The sequence below is a fragment of the Bufo bufo genome, chromosome 3 (assembly GCF_905171765.1).
Source record: "Bufo bufo chromosome 3, aBufBuf1.1, whole genome shotgun sequence".
In the NCBI taxonomy this organism is placed as follows: Eukaryota; Metazoa; Chordata; class Amphibia; order Anura; family Bufonidae; genus Bufo; species Bufo bufo.
Window position 1 is genome coordinate 588482397 of NC_053391.1, and position 20839 is coordinate 588503235.

Genomic DNA, 20839 nt, shown 5'->3' on the forward strand with positions numbered 1-20839 from the left:
CTAAATGTAGATGCCCAATGGCATAGATAGGTTTACAGTATGTCCTGCCTGACTGAGATCACCTTGGCACTGGTAGGCGGGCACAGATGTTTTTTGAGCAAGATATATTGGCTAAGAAAATAATAGTTAGGGCTTAGTCCATTTATAATATTTGCATCTTCTGTGTTAGTGCATTATTTTCAGTGATTTTTATTTTAAAAAATCTGGCCATTACATCCACATATTTATTTATCACATCATGCAGGATGTTTTTGTTATCTTTTTCAGTGATTTTTGTCTAGTAAGTGGAGCTAGGTTAAAGGAAATTGATATAAGTGACGTCTCTCACCAAATATTGTTGTTGTTGCCGTGCAAGTTCAGGCTACCAAGTGAGGCTCTGGCTTCAGTCTGCATACAGGGTCATGACAAAGTGCTAGAGTGTGAGTCGGTCCAGGGAAGGGGGTCGGCAGAAATGTCACCCAGTACAAAGGTGCAGAAGACCAATCTAAGATGCCAAAGAGAGAGACTGCAGTGCAGGTAGAGTCATAGCACACGGCCAATACAGCCAATCTTGCTTGAGTGAATTCAGCAGTCCGTCTGTCATCAGCAATCATTGTAACCATAAATGTATGAACTGTGCCCTCTACTTGTAGAGTGAACTGAAACTGCCATGCTTATGTGCCTCTATGAAAATAGTCTGCTTGAGTTTGAATTGTCCTGACTGCTGCCCTTCAACATTTGTATTTGACAGTACCTCAACTATTCTTGCTGCTGGGTGACATACTAGTACCAGAACTATTACACACTGTGACAGAGACATAATGAATATAGATTTTCTCATCAATTATACGAATATAAACATTTATTATCACTATGTATATAAAACAGATTTATAAATATAATATATACAAATATGTTTAAGTGCATGAAAATAAACTTATTTACATTTTGACCATCAGTTTTTGCTAATAAAAACAAAAAAAAAAAGAATGTAAATGCATCTTAGTTGCAACAGGATACACTACTTTGTTAGTTTCTTTCTATGATATAATCTGTATTTGTCCATAAATACTTAAATATAGGTAAAGGTGCTTTAATAGTGACTTTGGAAAGCCATATCAAAAGTTCATGAATGATGTCTACTGCTCACATTTTGCTCTTGAATATTGAAGATTCGTGTGTCCAGTCACAATGTCAGGTTCTTATATTCCTCTTCTGAATTTGTTAATGATTAGAGAAAAAACTCTTCTGTAACTCTCACGGAACTGGCGGTTCATGGCTGCATACAGTATAGGATTGATGCAACTGTTTAACCAAGTAAGATTTGCTGCTATCATGTGAAGAACTTGAGGTGCTGCATTTTTGGCATCAAAAATGTTGAGCAGCAAAAAGGGGATATAGCTAACCACAAAGAAGAGAAAAACCACAAAGCACATGCGAGTGACCTTTTTGAAATCTGAACCAGAGTCCTTTGGTTGGGTTACTGTGGCAGGTGCTGATCTAACGTAATCTGTAGACTGAGAGGTTACTGTAACTTTGGAAGAGGTAACCTGTTCTGAGATTATTTCACTGGAGGCTGCTGTATCTACACCACTGTCTTCTAGTTCTATGTCATGAAATTTACTGTTAACACCAGATTTATCACTGGAAGCATTTGACTTTGTATTTTTGATTTTGGCAAGTTTGTACTGGTCCAAAGCCTTGGAAGCAGATTTAACTTTGAGATGGATGAGCAAATAAAAGATCCCAACACAGCTTAGGCCTACCACGAAGTAAAACCCCATTAGAATGGTGGTGTAAGGTCTTCCTTTTATACGATGGAAGCTACAGGTACAAACTTTTGGAACTAAAACATAGACTGGCCAAAGTGGTGCAAAGCTGGCAAATCCTGCCATCCAGGTGGCCAGGAGAATTAGTGTTGCACCCAACTTGCAAAAAATACGATCAAACAGTTTATTGTTTGTGATGAGAATGTAACGGCTGACCGCGATGAGGCACAGATTAATAATCGATACAGAATTAGAGACAAACAACAGCATTCCGAAGACTCGGCAGAAGATTTCTCCACTTCTCCAGTACAGGTGAAGGTATGAGTCTACAGAGAAGGGCTGTAAAAACGTACAGTACAAGATGTCCGCCAGAGTTAGATTGATGATGAGTAGATTGAATCGGGTCTGCAGCTTTTTATCCAATGCATAGGCAACAACTGTTAACACATTGCCAGATGTACCCACCAAAGACACGATAATGCCCCACGTCACAGCAAAGTATCGATAATCCACAATAGATGGGTGATAGCAAGAGAAGGGATCTGAATCATTCATTGTGGACGCTGAGTCTGAGTCATTCATGGTGGTGTGTGGACTTTTCTTCAGCAGTGTTTCTTTCTGAATGGTTTAAAATAAGAAAACAGGTTATTTCCATGCACATTAACCAGATTCAGTTACAGTTTTATGCTATATTCATGCTATTTTTATGTGCTCAGAGATTAGAACAACCCTTTTTGCTAAGACAGCAACTAAGATACTGTTACCTCAGACTTACTATCTATAACAGTTGTAAAAGTCAAAGACACAGCTAAGACAGAGATTAACACATCTTTAATGTTAACGCCATCATTCTACTCTTTTACAAAGCTGAGTTATTGGAAGCTGTTGGTGAGGGCCTCATCCTATAGAGTTTCTTTACCAATCCATGTGCCTAGATGTGACATGAAGTACCATGGTTGCAAGCGATTTAATTTCCCGGAGAGGCAGTTCTTTGGTTTGCGTGGAGTTGACTATTACATATTGTTATTATGTCTTTAGGTTTCCTCTTGCAATTTTGATATAAGTACAAGAGAAGATGTTAATTTTACTTATTTTGATCTCCTCCTGTTTTCTTTTAACTACTCATACAGTACATATTAACCACACGCTGAGGAACAGGCCATAAACATGTTCTGATCTCAGAGACCTGTCTACAATTTTGCAGAGTAGTTTTGCACACTGTCTGTGGACAGAAGCACTAAGCATAAGTATAGAATGCTTTCAGAACCTTTCAGATATTGATGGTCATGTCTGTAAGTGTGGACTGAGCTTCTATTTTTGACTTGCATACATTATTTCTGAGAAGGGGAATTTCGAGGCAACCCGTATGGCTAGTTCAGGCTATATTCTACTTCTCATAGCGTGATGCAATACTATGCTGCACAAATAATAGTCATTAAAAAATCTAATTACATATACCAAAGTGTGTTCTAAAATTACCTACGACGAACTAGTATTTCCTGGTATCTTTCTATCTATATATCTATCTATATACCTGTGGTCCTTTTATCTTGCCTAAGGGTTTCATAAGTGATCTTTACTGATCACTCATTGATTACTTATACTAAGAGAGTAGGTTATGAGAAAATCTTTTAGTTACGCTAGTGAATTTTGTAACATATGCCTGATGAACCCTCAGAAATAGTAAGATCAGAATTCATCAAATAGCATTAAAGGAGCACATAAATCACTTTCCAGGTCAATGCAAAGGAGCTATTTCTATTGTAGAACATCCTTTAGGAGTGAAGAAAATAACAGAATTATAATTATTCTGCAGACGTCTATTAGTGTAACGTAGAATTTCCACTAAACCAAGTATTATTCAAAGTATTATTATGTAAGCTCCTGAGTTGTTAACGCTTTATTGTAATAATTAAATTGTATAACATGGCTATTTTACACAACTCTGTTTGGGGACCGTGGCCCCACCTCAAAAACAATCAGAAACAGTTATTTTTACCAACGACCATGACCAAGCAATTTAACATACTGCGTACAGAAGAGTTATGGTGGGAAGAAATTATAGTAATAATTAAGAGGTGAATACAATATTTCTAGAAGGAAGAATATCACTCGATGAATTAATACTGATTTTGTTTTTAATGCTGCATCAGTAATTGTCAGTTCTGTCATTATCAGTTTTTTAAATTCTTTGAATTCAATGGATGACAAGCTGATGCAAGCCTCAACTTATATATTAAATATGCACATAGACCTAAAACAATTTCAATAACCTCTGGCTAGATAGACTAATCTCCAATCCAGCAGCAATCATTGTGGTATATACCCTGACACTAAAAGAGGGATTATTTATATATTATAAGTTCCTTTTCAGCAACATAAACTTGTAAAACTATAGTAAATTCAGAAGGAGACAAATTTTAGATATGTAGGCTAGGACATACTCACCAAATGCAGGGTTACAACTGGCAGATGTTCTGAGATCATATGGAACCTAGATCTTTATATAAGGTCTTCCCTAAAAAGCCCCACCTTGCTCAATAATTTCCCATAAGTTCTGTATGTTACTTCTCGTTTTAACTTGTACTGTTTTTTTTTTTTTCATGTTACAGATGTTATATCATGCAATTTCTGATATCACTTTACAACAGTCATTGGAACAAGAGCTTAAGGCGTTTACTGCATATAATCACACAGCACCATGCCACTTTAGGAAAATGAAGCATAATACATCTCATAATGATACAAATAATACTCTCATGTTAATCATTCAATATGATGGCTATTATATCCTACATATATTATACATCTCATAATGATACAAATAATACAACACATGATTGATTAGGACTGAATGACAGAATCCTGGGTTTGTGGGGGAGATCATATGCTGGCTAAACTCAACAGATAGAAGTGAGGCAGCACTCCAGTTAATACACGCCTTTATTCACCCTTTCATGTTTCAGCTCAAATGAGCCTTTCTCAAGCATAAACTGAATATAGGAGAATTAAGGGACTGGAACTCTTTAACCAGTGATTGATTGATCCCCATGCATTTACTGTGTGTCGAGTTGGGACCAGGAAGCAGAGACCAGCGGGGACCCAGTAAACATTGGAACAGCAATGGATGGAGGGGATAGACGAGGTGACTAATGCCTCTTTTTCTTAATCCACTCTGCCCTTATATAAAAAATGTTATCAGGCCAGACAACTCCCCAAGGTTTAAATGCCTTGGACCATTAGAGAGTCCTGAGGATGACAACACAATCCCCTGATATAAAATTAGAATTTCAGTTAACATCTAAAAATAATAGGGGTTCTTCATAAGACAACCCCTTTCCATATCTCCTGTGAGGGCATATGGAGCCCTGCATCTTTTAGCCAGAGTAGAGAAGTGTGAACAGAGAGTTTGCATATACTGTACATTTCAATGGCCAAACACACCTTCCCTGGGTGATATCGCCTGTTCTGTGGAGGTTTCATAAGCCCGCAGATCAAATGGTCACTGGACTGTCTTCCTTCTAAAAAGAGGTTGTCTTAATGAGACAATTCCTTGTAGACACATCTTGTAGAGGATGATTCTTCTCCAGTCAAAGAACCCCTATTTCTAAAATATAAAGCCAGCAGTGTGCCCCAAACTAAGACAAACCATGTTAGCTGTATATCACCCTCCTCTGATCACCTGAAATTCTAATTTTATACCAGAGAATCGTGTTATCTACAGGACTTCTTAAAGATCCAATTCACTCCTTAAGGAATTAAGGCAGTTGTCCGGCCAGATAACATTTTTATACCAGGGTTACGATGAGTTTTAAAAAATAAGACCAATCCCCCTCCACTGCTTTTTCAATGCTTACTGTATTCCCGCTGGTCTCTGCTTCCAGACCCCAACTTGACACACGGTGGACCTTACTTTACAAATATTATCTCTCTGAACAACCCCTGTAAGGCGTTACAGTTTATTGATTCTTCTATATTGAGGTTATGCTTAAGGAAAGCTTATTTGAGCTGAAACGTTGCACAGGTAAATAAAGGAGTTTATTATTTGGAGTGCTGCCTCAAATTCTGTCTGTTGGGTTTATTCAACATATGACCCCCCAAAACCCCAGGATTATGTCAGTCATGGTCAACCATATGTTGTATTAGTATCATTATGACATTTATTCAGTTAAAACACAAAAAGTTAAAATGCATAAGTGGTGGCTTTCTTTTCCAGACATCTGCTGGTGGTACATACAACAAAGACAAAAGGCACATAAACCACTATGTAAACCATGTTGGGAAACAATCTTTGATCTCACTATTAAGATATGTGGCTTAAAAGAACAGCTCCTATTACATAAAAAAAACTATACCGGACAAGAAACCAATTCCTACTGCCCCTGTTAGTTGGAGCCAAAATTTTGATCCCTTTAGAGTCAAACCTTGAATAATGACTCAACAAAACTGATCATCTATATCGTATAGAAGAAACAGCAGCTCCTGGCCAAAAGATGATTTACAACATTTAACCGCATCAAGCAATCCTGGCAAAAAGTTTGTACCTTGATGTGTACATTCACACCCGGCAAAATCGCAGCAGATTTTCAGTGGGAGAAAATCAACATTGTTTCTGGTGCAGATTCAGTTGCTGAAATTCAGCTGATTTGATCCAGATTTAACTCTCCCCATTACAAAGGATGAAATGTACAATGAAAACGTCCAAAATAAATTGACAAGCTGCAAATTTAACTGGTATTTCTTCACCACTGGTCAATTTTTGATGTGGATTTGTTTCCAATACATGTAGATGCAAATTGCTGAAAACTCATTTACTTTGTACTGTAAAATGCTGTGGATTTTCTGCATGCAATTCTACAACATGTGAAGTAACCTAACATACCTTTCATTAATATTAAGGCTTGGGCTACACTGTGACTTTTTGTAGTCCATCTGATGGATTTTATATATTGGAGCTACAGCTGCGGTCCAGAGGAATACATTGGGTTGTATACAAGCTTGTGGACTGCAGGTGTCACTCAAAAGTTGCACTACCAGTGGCATGCTAATGGGGGGCGTGGGGGGTGGTCTGCTCCGGTTACCGCTCTCAGGGTGTGCCAGAACCTAGAAGCAATGAGTGCTTCCATCAATACAGATGTTAGCACTTATTGCAGGAGCACCCACCGCTCAGCTCCCAGAGCTCCTCCCCTCCTTCAGGCTGGCGGTGCACAGAATGGTGAAGCAGGAAGACTTCTCCCTGCTCCACCATTCAGACTGCAGGCACAGACCGCGCTGCCTGCCTGCCTGTGTGGGAGGAGCCTGCAGCCCGGGAATCTATATAAGCTCCGCCCACAAAGTGCTGCAGAGCGATCTGTCTGCAGGGGAGAGAGGACTGTGAGCTTCAGGAACGGAGCAAGGCCAGTACTGTTTTTTGTTTTATTAAGGCCTCATGCACACGACCGCAATTGTGGACAAGAATATGCATTTCTATCATAGGGCTGGCCGTGCGCGTTCTGCAAAATGCCGAATGCACACGACCAGTATCTGTGCTTTGCGGACCGCAAAACACACACAGTTGTCTGAATGAGCCCTAAGGGTTTGGCCACACGGTCAGGAGACTAATGGTTTAGAAGTCACAATCTACAGTGATTTCCCACTGCAACCTGCCAATAGATGAAAGGCAAAGATAGCGTGGCTCAAATGCAGGGCCTTTTTATGCTTTGACTAAGAACAGACAGTACTGTCTGAAGTGCTGCTGGTACTTGCAGTACTACACGAGTCTTTAATTGCCATGAAATAAAGCAGAATTTTAACCATGATGAGAGCAGGAGGAGATTCATCTTCTTTTTGGATCATTTTTAATCTTTGCCATATGTAACGTTGGGAAGGGTTTTCAGTATTCACATTCCTTTCAGCTTTGCAATAATAGACAATTGCTCTGAATTCACCTGATGTGACCGACTATCTAATGAGTTATATTTTGGCCAGCTTGTAATGAAACCACCAGTAACTATAACGGTACGGCCAGATGTCCAAGGTTTCCTGATACAGTTTTAAAAAAGCTAAAATCAGGAGTGAATCCATAAGAGAGGAGAAGTTGTATCTGTCCTCTATACTTTATCTCCTTTTATGATCCTCCCCTGATTCTGGCCTCCAAAACTGCATCAGGAAACCTGATCGTGTGGCAGTAACACTTAGTTCACACCTGAGCGTTTTACAGCGCGTTCCTACGTGCTGTAAAACGCAAGACAAGGAGAAACCAATGCTTCCCTATGGGAATAGTTCTCACCTGGGCGTTTTACAGCGCGTACGATCGCGCTGTAAAACGCCCGACGCTCAAACAAGTACTTGAGCGTTTTTTTGGGCGTTTGTCGCGCGTTCCCGAAAGTCTATGTGTGTTCGCTTGTCTCTGTATGCGCGCTTGTAAACGCCTGTACAATCGCGCATACAGAGCGCTCCTTTCAGAACGCTCAGGTGTGAACCCGGGGTAAGGGTTTTGTTACAACCTGCCCTTGTCACCTAACTTTCTTCCAGTCTTGAACAGATGAATAGAAACCCTGTCTAGATATGGGAGTGAGGGGATTCTCACTACATCACTGTGTATATGAGAAGCCTGTACAGACTAGATGACACCCTTGGGAAGATTTAATGGTAGCCCTATTATTGTCCTCCAGCTTTCGTAAAATTGACGGAATATCATGTTGGTAACTAAATGAATTAAAGGGGTATCCCCTTTTGAAACATTTTTCAAATATTCTCATATGCCATTACATTGTAAGTGATCCGTAGTCCCAGGGGTCCCATTCACTTAGAGGGTCATTTAACAAACTGATGTAAGGTAGAACTGGCTTAGTTGCCCTAAACAATCTCCTTTCATTTGTGACAGCTCCTTTGGGAAATGAAAGGTGGAATCTGATTGGTTGCTATGGGTAACTAAGCCAGTTCTACTTTACACCAGTTTAATAAATGACCCTCTTAGTGTTGGTTCCATCAGGCTTTTATGACATATCCTGTTAATCAGTTTAAGATTAAAATGACCCTTTAGGCCTCATGCACACGGCCGTGTTCCGCAGCAGAGAGCGGTCCGTGGTAACATGGCCTGGATTCCTGTTGAGAGCAAGAGCGCACGGCGTCATTGGTTGCTAGGACGCCGTGTTCTTCATGCCGTCGCTGCACTACAGTAATACACTATACGAGTGTATTACTGTAGTGCAGCGGCGGCATGAAGCGCACGGCGTCCTAGCAACCAATGACGCCGTGCGCTCCTGCTCTCAACAGGAATCCAGGCCGTGTTACCACGGACTGCTCTATGCTGCGGAACACGGCCGTGTGCATGAGGCTTAAAGGGTTTGTCCAGGATTAGAAATACATGTCTGCCCTCATTGAAAAAACATTGCTACTCCTGTCCATGTGGTATTACAGCTCGACTCCATTCGGGGGCAGATCTGCAATACCGCACACAAGCTGTGGACAGGGGTGGTGCCGTTTCAGGAAGAAAGCAGCCATGTTTTTGTAATCCTGGACAAGCCCATTATAGAGGTATTCCAGGATAGTAATATTGATCGCAGGAGTGCTGCAGTAACCTGCTCTGTCCACTACACAATAGGTGGAGCTATTCATGAACATCGGTGTCGTTCGGGGTGTCGTAACCCTGCCAATCAGATATCCTAGAGTACCTCTTTAAGGGGACTGAAGATTTTTTGGAGAACATTTTTTAGAAATACGTCGGATGATGTCTTAGAGGTTTGATACGCAGTATCATTTCCTCATTATGGATTGATTCATACGTTTTTCTTGTTCATATTCTTAGGAAGAGAAGCATTAATCATGTCTAAAGGCGTGCAGCCTCTGTAATTATGGATACAGTGACTGGTGTGTTGTTAGGCTACTTTCACACCTGCGTTAGGTGCGGATCCGTCTGGTATCTGCACAGACGGATTAGCACCTATAATGCAAACGCTTGTTCTGTTCAGAACTGATCCTTTTCCATTACCATGAACAAAAAATGTTCATGATAATGCAAACGGATCCATTTTGACTTACACTGAAAGTCAATGGGAGGCGGATCCGTTTTCAATTGCACCATATTGTGTCAGTAAAAACAGATCCGTCCCCATGGACTTACATTGTAAGTCAGGACGAATCCGTTTGGCTCCGCATCGTCAGGCGGACACCAAAGCGCTGCAAGCTGAACTGAGGCAAACTGATGCATTCTGAACGGATCCTTATCCATTCAGAATGCATTGGGGCTGATCCGTCTTGGGCCGCTTGTGAGAGCCCTGAAACGGATCTCACAAGCGGACCCAGAAACGGCAGTGTGAAAGTAGCCTTAGTCAGCCATTAATGACCCCCACAACACTGCGCTCTACACCTCTAGGGTAACAAGCACTGGTCATTCTACTGTAACAACCTGGTTTCCTCTTTTCCACTTTCCTTCTATTAGCTCCCTCTTTACTAACAGACTACACATTAACTTTTACAACATTGCACCCTTTAGGCCTTGTTAACATCACCGTTCCTCCTTTCCGTTCTCCGGCTCCGTTGAGGAGCAAAAGAACAGAAAGGACGGATTCTGCAGATAACTGAGACCTAACTGAGCGTAACGGAGCCTAAAGACCCCATAGACTATAATGGTTCCGTTCGGTGTCCGCTCAGAATATGATTTTTGAGCGGAGACGCAAGTCCTGCATGGAAGATACTCCGTGTGCATTCCGTTTACGTATTTCTGTTCTGCAAAAAAGTAGTGCATGTCCTAATATTGTCCGCAAATCACGGTCCGAGGCCCCAATCAAGTCAATGGGTCCACAAAAAATACAGAACGCACATGGAACACATCCGTATGTCATCCGTATTTTGCAGATCCATACTGTAGAAATGCTATGCCCAGCCCATATTGATCATATGTTTGGTGATTAATAAATTACTGTTTCCGTTTCTGATCCGCAAAAACGGATCGCATGTGGAAACCATATGGATATGTTTTGCGGAATAACAGAACGGAAGAGGACTTAAATCAGAGAAAAAAAACCTCAGATACGGAACAACGGATCCGTGAAAAACAGACCGCAAAACAACAACGATCGTGTGCATGAGCCCTTAGGTTTGTTTTATATGGAGGACATACATCTGCTTATGTAGTAGGTTAGGAAGGTTTAGTGTGGACTGTACAAGGTGGGGAGGCCTGGGATAAAAATTTCCAAGTTTGCCCCGCACGTGACCTGACTGTATAGTTTTAGACTTTCAGTAATTATGAATAATATGACTTAAAACTTCAGACTTATATCTCCATTTCACCCCAAAACATAGTCTTATCTCAGGTATGGCTTTGACTACTCCACACCTGAAGCAGAAAGATTGTATCATATATATTTAGTCTTTACGTGTCCATCACACAGACGATATCATCACCTACCATGAAACAAAGCTATGCTATGCTCAGACACAAACTTCATTTTGTTTGTCACGCTTCCATTAGGAAACGTATTTTGACTCTTGTCTAAAGCTGGTCAGAAACATGGGATTTGTGTTGGCCCTTCCAAATCTATGGAGCCTAGTAGTCTGTTCCCTGGGTCTGTCATCAGACAGAATTTACCTGCATTAACCTACAGTATTGTTCCTCCCCAACACCATGGAAATAACATGGGTATTGGCCAGCCTGAGCATGGTTATGATGTCCCCGACAGTGCAGTATCTCGTTTAGGCCTCATGCACATGGCCGTTGTGCGGCCGTTCCGTGCATTGGGGACCACAATTTGCGGTCGCCAATGCATGGGCCACGTCCGTGCGGTGGTCGAGATGGATCGACACCCATTCAACTTGAATGGGTCCGTGATCCATCCGCACCGCAAAAAAAAAATATAGAACATGTTCTATTTTTTTGAGGTGTGGAGGCACGGACAGAAACACCACGGAAGCACTCGATAGTGCTTCTGTGGGGTTCCGTGCCTCCGTTCCGCACCGCAGCTCCGGATTGCGGACCCATTCAAGTGACTGGGTCCGCATCCATGATATGGGGAGCACATGGCCGGTGCCCGCATATTGCAGGCCCGCATATTACACACGGCCGTGTGCATGAGACCTTAAGAGGACATGTTTAGTTCTTCATGAGAAAAATGTGACATTTGGGTTTAGACAGATTTCCCCATAAAATAACAGTTCTGGAGCCTCTATTCCAGGGATCAGCAACCTCCGGCTCCGTTAACTTTTATAGGAGTTGTAAGAACAGCCGAGCATGTTTACATGCTGGGAGTTGTAGTTTCACAGCAGCTGGAGTGCCGAAGATTGCTGATCCCTGCTTTATTCTTATGACTGTTGTGCCATTGCCATGTGTGTAACTATAACCATAGCAGCCATACCATTTGCTATGGGGCCCAGAGGTTGGGAGGGCCCAGTCAGGTACAAGAACAGTGTACCTTTTTTTGTGGGGCATAACAATATGGTGGCTTTTTGCCGTAATGTGGGTTTTCTGATATATTGTGCTATTACACATGCCTATAATTTTTTCTAATTTTTGTTGCCGTTTACATTTCTTACACTAGGTGGTGAAGGCCCCATCTTATTACAGTCACACCCCTGGTCGTTCCTCTATTATTTTGTGAATGAAATTCAGCATTCTGTAATAAGGGTCTACCAGTGGGGGGGTGAAGAAGATGTCCCTGCACAGTCTGACACTGGTAGCACTGAATGGATAATGTCTGTGTAGGAACACCCCCCAACTGGTAACACCCAGCTGGACCTTTATTGCAGACTGCTGGCATTTCATTCATTGACTTCTAGTGGGAATAAAAGAGTAATGGCACAACATAAAGTCATAAAAATAGGTGCTTCAGAATAATTACATGGGAGATGCCAGTAGTTAGGAGAGGTTATAGGTCCTATTTAAGGGGCACAGGGGTAACCTGAAGCACCTGGGCTCCAATGGGCAGGTCAGTAACAGGGTTTCTACCGACTAGGTGTCATTTATAAACAGTGGTCTATTCTTATGTGGCAAAGGAGTCTTTGGCCGTCCTCAGACACAAGTACCAATGTAACCTCTACAGCCAACGTCCCTGCCGGCTTGTACTTGTTTGAGTAGTGAGTATTTGGCTTAGCAACTTTAAAACACTGTATAAACTATGCTATGGAGTCACCCCGTCTCCCAATGATAGAGGAATCCCACTCCTCCGTCACAGTATGCACAAGTCCTAGCCAATAAAATGACAAATAAAGAGCTGCTTGTTAGAAAATGAGCCACAACACTTTTACTACGACTATACTACACACACAAGACCATTGTATGAAATGTAAGAATACAGAAGGACCCATATATCTTGCGGTGGACCAGCCGAGTGTCTTAGAAATGTGACAAAGATGTGGGTTCTGAGGCATCCTCACGAGGAACTTTCACAACTTTCACACTTCCTAACTGGTATTTCCACACTGTCATCAGATTGCCAGCTCTGCAAACAGCAAGCTGTCAATATATGTGTTGCTTGAGTGTATAACTGGAAGACGAGAAATAATGAGGCAAAAAACCTAAAAGTGCAAGAGTTCAACGGTTTTAACAGTTTTACTGGGATGGTTAAGGGTAGCAGGGGTGACAGAACTTGTGACTTCCCTGCCTTCCTGTCCTAAATGGCCCCTCTCTCCTGCCTCCCTCCCCCTTTTAACCCCTCTGGCTCCCCCCACATAAATCAAAACCCACCAATCCCTAACTATCCACAGGGAGGGGTCCCCTTAAACCACCCCCTGTCATGTTCGCCTCCCCCTATGCTGCGCCCCAAGTCCGGCTCCTTCTGTCTATGTGGAAAACCATATACATACAGAAACATAGGCAAGGTGCTCAATACAATGAGCTCAGAAGTTTCCACCAGCACAATTTCACACTTCTGTCAGATTATCAGGCTGTGTTCACATGGCAAAATCCGAAGCAGAATAATCTGTGGCGGATCAGAAGCAGAATCAGCGTCTAAAAAACAAGTCTTTATTTTGTGGCGGGAATGCTGCCAAATAAGTTCATAAAATACCTATTATTCATCAAGGTATTTTATCCCTTTCCCATTGACTTCTATAGAAATCAAATCTGCTTGAAAAAAAAAGTAAAATGCCACATTTCTCAAATGAGTTGCCGAAAAAAATCTTCTACCTTGTGGACATGGTCGTGTTTTATACATTGCAGTCAATGGGAACGCTGCTGGTTTTAAATGCGGATCACACATTAGAAAAAGCCTATTTCCCGCTGCTGAATCAGTGGTGGATTGTGTCCATGTGAACACAGCCTTAACAGCAGCAGCAGAATTACAATATTACAACTAAGGGTCCGGAGCAAAGAAAGCCCTATAAGTCATATTTTATAATCAAAGAAAAACTTGAAAGAGGCTCAGTTTTTTAGTGATTCACAGATTTTCAAAGTGCTCGGAAGCTTAGAAAAGGCGAGATGGAAATAGAACAGGTGAGACAGTAAACCGCAACCACTTCACGTGTTACGTGGAAACTCCTACCACAATGATACATCCAGTAAAGAGGAACTTACCTCAGTTGTGTCACAAGTTTTTGCCTTCATTTTTATAATAGCAGGAAAAACAGTGGGGGTCATTTATCAATGTTGTTTGGGCCTTTTTTGGTCTAATTTTGAGTGTTTTCGGCAGTCCGTTTTTTTAGTCGCATTTACTCTTTGTTTTGCGCCTGTGTTTCAGTCTCTTTTGATCAAGCTTGTCTTTTTTTAGACTGTAATTAGACTGGAGTAGTGGATTCCCCTTTCAGAATTTTTTGGGGGGCGTGGCCGTGGAATGGACATACGGATGTGGACAGCACGGGGTCCAAAAGAGGGCGATCAGATGCCTACCGTCTGGTTTCCGTTATGTAGGATTCCTGCCCTGCATAACGGAAACCAGACAGATCCGTTATGCTGCCCATAGACTTCTATTATGACGGAATGCCTCTAAAAGCTTTCCGTGGTGCATTCCATCATAGAATGCAACGAGTTCGCTCACCCCTGGTCTTTTTTGGTTTTAGTCTGACATCTAGTGGTCGTTCTCTTGCAAGACAGATTCAAATTCACAAAAATTGGTCTTAATACTATGGGCAAGAAAATGTGGAGCAAGTGAGCTGAATTTTGGCACACGTCTCCATGAAAGTAGACAAATTGTGGCGCAACTCACCATTCAAAACAAAGACAGAAAAGTACACCAACCCTGGCATTGGCGTACATAGAGAAATAAGGGCCCTATAGCAAGGATCAAACCAGCCCCCACACAGAACAGAAGGGTTTCTGCCTAAACCCTTTTCAATGACTCTTGGGCCATTTTTTCCATTTGCTAAAAGTTGTTTCTTTAGAGCAGGCATCCTCAAACTGCGGCCCTCCAGCTGTTGTAAAACTACAACTCCCACAATGCCCTGCTGTAGGCTGATACCTGTAGGCTGTTTGGGCATGCTAGGAGTTGTAGTTTTGCAACAGCTGGAGGTCAGCAGTTTGAGGATGCCTGCTTTAGAGGGTCGAGTCCTGACCAAGTTTTCACCTCCAGTAGAAGAGGAGATAATCCCAAATAAGACTGGGCCCCATAGCAGTCGCAGGGTCTGCCACTATGGTAGTTACACCCCTGAACCCTGGGGTGGCTTAGAAATTAGACTGTTGTTACGACAAAATCTGGCACAAAATAAGGTGTCATAGCAACATTCAAATTTCTACGCCACCCCAGGACTGGTGTAGAAATTACGTGCAAAAGTGTTTTAAGCATTTGATTTGGCACCATGCAGTCCCATGTATACATCTCTGCAGCTGCTTAATCCCATAGCTGTGCACTCTACTTTCTGTGAGTGGGAGAACTGTATGACACATGAACAGACAACTCCACTATAGTACAGGTCTTTATACATAAGATACACATATTTTACTGAATCTTTTCCCCATAAATCTACTCACCTCCTCCTGCTCTACAGGGATCTCAAGTCTCCCGGACGTTCAGGGAGTCTCCCGCTATTAGATAGCGGCTCCCTGACACCCGCATGTGAAGCAATATATCCCGGAAAGGTTTACTGATAGCAGAGAGATAAGAGAAGTGACAGGACACAGAGTTTAGATTACAGGTTGAATTAACCCTTTAGGGTCAAATTGGCTTCTCAAGGAGATATATATGTTAAAGGCATCCCGTCTTCTGTCTCATTCAGTAGCTATATAACTATTGAGAGAGATGTATTTTTTTTAAATACATTTACACATTTAACCCTCCATTTTAATTATAATATTTACCCCAGTGTTAAATTCACCCCCCCTGGATGCATGATTTTTTCCTACAGTGGGTTAGATAATTACACACAGGGTTTTAAAGAATAAACTTCCTGACTCAGACCAAGAGCCGACTCAGCGAGTCAGCAAGTGAATCGAAGCATCCGCGCATGCGCATTGCGCAACCTAAGCTTCGGTTCACTTGCTTCTTGTCAGCTCAGCGAATGAACCGAAGATTTGATTCATGATTCGGTTCATTTGAATGAACTGATTCAAATGAACCGATTCATGTGAAAGATCCGAACTTCCCATCTCTAGTTTACTCGCAGTAAACCTTTCCGGCAACCTGTAGCAGCGTCCCCTTCTGGGCGCGTGCGCACAGTGCAAGAAGAAGCCGATGCCAGCAGTCCGCAACGGCGCATCAGGCTGAGCCTGTGCGCACGCGCAGGATCTCAAAGCGGGAGGAGGGGGAGGAAGGGAGAGGCGGCACTGAGGAGTAGAAGGCGGCGCTGGGCACGAATGGCGATGCGTGCGGCCGGGCACCATGCATCCACAGACCTCCCCTGCTTAGGCACCTTAATTTAATGATTGACAGGTTAGTAAAACCTGTTTTTCCGCAGAAAAAAGCCACAAATAGCTTTTATAAGGCCACCTTAGAAATCAGAATGCTGCCCTGGACATGAGCATATGTTTAGCTCACAGGGCTTATAGGTGGTGACAGAATCCCTTTAATCATACACATAAATATGATAATTTGGGGCAGGGTAATGAGCCCAGTCCTCCACACCATAGAGCAAAGTGTGCAGATACTGCATATGTTTTGAAAATGTAATAAAAAGTTTGTGAAAGAAAAAAAAAGAAAACCTCCCTGAAATGAGAAGTGCACCTCCCTGAAATGAGAAGTGCACCTCCCTGAAATGAGTTTTTGCAGGTTGGGATGTCTGTGCTCTATAACATGCCGCCTGCAGATTGCACTGCATCTCATGGTGACAGGTTCTCTTTAAGACCAGACTCATGAGCAAAATGAGACAACCCTGTTGCAGATTTCCCACTTGAACCCGGTAGCCTCTGGTTTTCATACATGTTCCTTTAGGGCGCTTGCACATGGTGCAGATTTGTATGCAGAAAATCTGCACAAAATCCGCACCAAAACAGCACAAATAACTTCATATAAATCCACATTATTCAATACATTTTTGGTGCAAATTTGATGCCCGTTGAAAAGGGTGAAATCCGCACAAGAAAAAAACAAAAATTGACAAGCTGCAGATTTCTAAATCCGCACAGCAGATCAATTTCTGCACCTACGAAAAAACTGGAGTACACTTGGGAATATTTTGCGGCTTTTTGCAAAAACGCAGAATTATAAATCTGGCTAAGGCCGAGTTCACACGAACGTGTGTGACCCGTGCCTGTGCTGCGGCCCGCAAATAGCGGGCCGCAATGCACGATCGCCGGCCGTAGGTCAGCCGCATCGGATCGTGGACCCATTCACTTTAATGGGTCCGCGATCCGGCCGTTCCGCTAAAAGATAGGACTTGTTCTATCTTTTTGCGGAACGGAAGAACGGGACGTAACCCCAGGAGGCACTCCGTAGTGCTTCCGAGGGGTCCCGTCCCGTGCGACCGTTCTGCGATTCCGGATTAGCGGACCCATTGAAGTGAATGGGTCCGCATCCGTGATGCGGAATTCACACGGAACTGTGGCCGTGTATTGCGGCCCGCGATTTGCAGGCTGCAATACGGCCACGGATCACACACGTTCGTGTGAACTTAGCCTAAGGCCTATTGCACACGACCGTATGGCTTTTTCAGTGTTTTGCGGTCCGTTTTTCACGGATTCGTTGTTCCGTTTTTTGTTTCCGTTGTGCTTCCGTTTCTGTTCCGTTTTTCCGTATGGCATATACAGTATACAGTAATTACATAGATAAAATTGGGCTGGGCATAACATTTTCAATAGATGGTTCAGCAAAAAACGGAAACGGAAGACATACGGATGCAATTCCGTATGTGTTCCATTTTTTTTGCGGACCCATTGACTTGAATGGAGCCACGGAACGTGATTTGCGGGCAATAATAGGACATGTTCTATGTTAGAACGGAACTGAAAAATGGAAATACGGAAACGGAATGCATACGGAGTACATTCCGTTTTTTCTGCGGAACCATTGAAATGAATGGTTCCGTATACGGACCGTATACGGAACGCAAAAAACGACCAGTAAACGGGAAAAAAAAACTGCCGTGTGCAGGGGGCCTAAAAATGCAGCTCCACCCACAAAACATTTGGCCACCACATCTGAGAATAATAGTGAGGGCTTTCAGGGGTTAATCTGTTACAAAATAATAAAACTCACATTATCCATTTGAGTGCGAAGTGGACGCCGTCGCCATCTTGATTAAAGATCCTGCGCAAAATCTCATGATCTTCAATTAAGATGGCTGCGGCGGCCTCTAAACGCTCAAATGGATCAGGTGAGTATGTTTCTTTTTTTTTTACCGCCATTTCAAGGAAAATTGATTCATTACCACGAAGCACAAGTAAATTCAGCTTTGAATCAAATTTTCCTTGAAATACGTATCGAAGTCCACTTTGGATACTTTGCTTCCCTCAACACTACGTCCAACCCAACCCATACGTCACCAATTTCTGAGATAAGACAACTCCTTTTAGAAACTCCAGTGTTCCCCCTATCAACAACTTACCACTACAGTGAAACATCAGTACCGCATCACTGTGAATGGATAGCCACTCGCTGGGATCTAATCAATTGCATTTAGTTGGACACTGGAGTTTTTACCTATTTAAGGCGACTTCACATCTGCGCTTTCCCTTTCCGCTATTGAGATCCGTCATAGGATATTCTCAATAGCGGAGGAAAACTCTTCAGTTTTTTCCCCATTCATTGTCAATGCATTCCGTTCCGTTTCATTGCGTTCCCATGACTCGAACAAAAGTGCAGCAAGCAGCGTTTTTGAGTGCATCCTGGGATGCGGAGCAAGACGGATGTGTCATGACTCACAATGTAAGTCAATGGTGACGGATCCATTTTCTATTGACTTACAATGGTTTTAGAGACGGATCCGTCTTGGCTATTTTAGAGATAATACAAAAGTATCCGTTCATAACGGATGCAGACAGTTGTATTATCACGATGGAAGCATTTTTGCTGATCCATGACGGATCCAGCAAAAACGCAGATGTGAAAGTAGCCTAAGTTGGTGGGGTTTTTACAGTTTTATTATAATGTGGTGGATAATAGGTATTTATTTTGCCAATGGCAAATAGTACTTCCTATTATTATATTCACTAGGACCCTCAAGAGACCCCCTTGGGCATCCTACAGTTGCATCTGCTGCAGCATTGCAATGTATGCTACATGCGTCCCTCCACATCCAATGTAAGAACGGGGAATGTTATGTGAACCTTAAAGCTTTATTTGCATAAAACGTGAAAACCCCTTTAATAAATCTCAGTATAGATGCAGATAGGGGCGTAGCTAAAGGCTCATGGGCCCTGGTGCAAGAGTTCAGCTTGGGGCCCCCCTTCCCTCAGTGCTTTGTGGCCAGGGGCAGGAAGCACAAGGCCTTCGTGCTGCCCGAGGCAAAAATTGAAACAGCACCCCCTTGAGCCAGAGGTGTAACTTGACCAGTATGCACTTTCTATAATACTGGTGTCTTCTTATGCACCACAAGGGTCTTTGGGCCCCCTCAGGCTCCTGGGCCCGATAGTGACTGCTACCTCTGCACCCCCTATAGCTACACCCCTGGATGCAGAGAACATATCAGGAGGACCTGTGCAGGATTCCTGCTGGATATCACACTGGCCAGAGTGTCTCTCCGCACTCGACCATCCGATTGTAACCCTGAAGAGACTCATTCCAGAAAATACTTAGCTTTTAAGGCCGGGGCTCCATGGCGACATTATATATGTATATATATGTGTATATATATATATATATATATATATAAAGCGATATGCTACAGAAGATAGTTGTAACAATATTGCAGATGCAGAACATCGCATGAACACACATGTCATAACATGCCATATACTTGTGATATCATCTCCTGGGCACTTAGGCTGGGTTCACATCATCTTTCTCCTGTCCGTTTAACGTATACAAAAAAAAGGTATACGTTAAATGGATGCCTCAGACTGATGCCATACAGTGGCATCTGTTCCCCATACAGTTCAATTTTTTTTTTAAACGTATACGTCTTTTTTACCATGGTAAAGTGTACCTTTTTTTTACTGGACTGTGCAGGATACAAGAACGTTGTGTGCTGCGTTTTTGTATCCTTTTTTTTTTCCAATGTGTACGTCAAACGGAGTCATAAAACGTGAACCCACACACAATAAATCACAGTAGAGCTCCGGCCTAATTAATACGATGCTGGTTCTCATTACCTTTTGGCCCTGCTCTCACTAACAACTATTCACATAAGATTTGAAAGTTGCAAAGGTTTCACCAGTTTCCAATAAGTGCGGTTCTTCCTGCTGCAGACTGAACACCTCCCCATACACATTCCTACAAGACTCACCTGGCACCGTATGGCGGTGGTGGACCTTGGATCACAGACAGGAGAGGTCCAGGAGCTCTGTGTCTCACTGCTCCTCTGATCACACAAAAGCTCTCTGCCTTCCCTCAGGAGAGTGGGAGGAAATACTTCCAATAACACAGCGTAGTATGAGCAGGTAAAGAATCTGGAATGACGAAAAGCTGTGGCGTAACACCGTTAACCCCTTCAGTTCCAGGAAGTGATGGCACGGCTCACCTTATACCTCAGGGCGTGTTGTACTGTCTGACTCTGAGTCACATCTTGAGAAATTCAAGGAGACAGGAAGGTGGATTACTGGTGACATATCTCATACCTTGGCTGAGCTTCTGACTAAGGGGCAAATGTGG

The 20839-nt window shown here is 42.6% G+C and overlaps 1 protein-coding gene across 2 annotated transcripts; it reads right to left on the reverse strand.

Annotated features, from left to right (window-relative positions):
• Positions 1-981: 981 nt before the first annotated feature.
• LOC120996125 (G-protein coupled receptor 84-like) lies at positions 982-20585 on the reverse strand. Of its 2 annotated transcripts, none has more exons than XM_040425853.1 (2): positions 20475-20585; positions 982-2366 (listed from the first exon to the last, which is right to left on the reverse strand). In XM_040425853.1, exon 2 carries the CDS (start codon positions 2328-2330, stop codon positions 1182-1184), a length of 1149 nt encoding a protein of 382 aa, XP_040281787.1. In that variant the 5' UTR covers positions 2331-2366; positions 20475-20585; the 3' UTR covers positions 982-1181. The 2 variants fall into 2 exon arrangements, with proteins under 2 accessions (XP_040281787.1, XP_040281786.1); XM_040425852.1 differs by lacking the exon at positions 20475-20585 and adding an exon at positions 4197-4295.
• Positions 20586-20839: the final 254 nt, after the last annotated feature.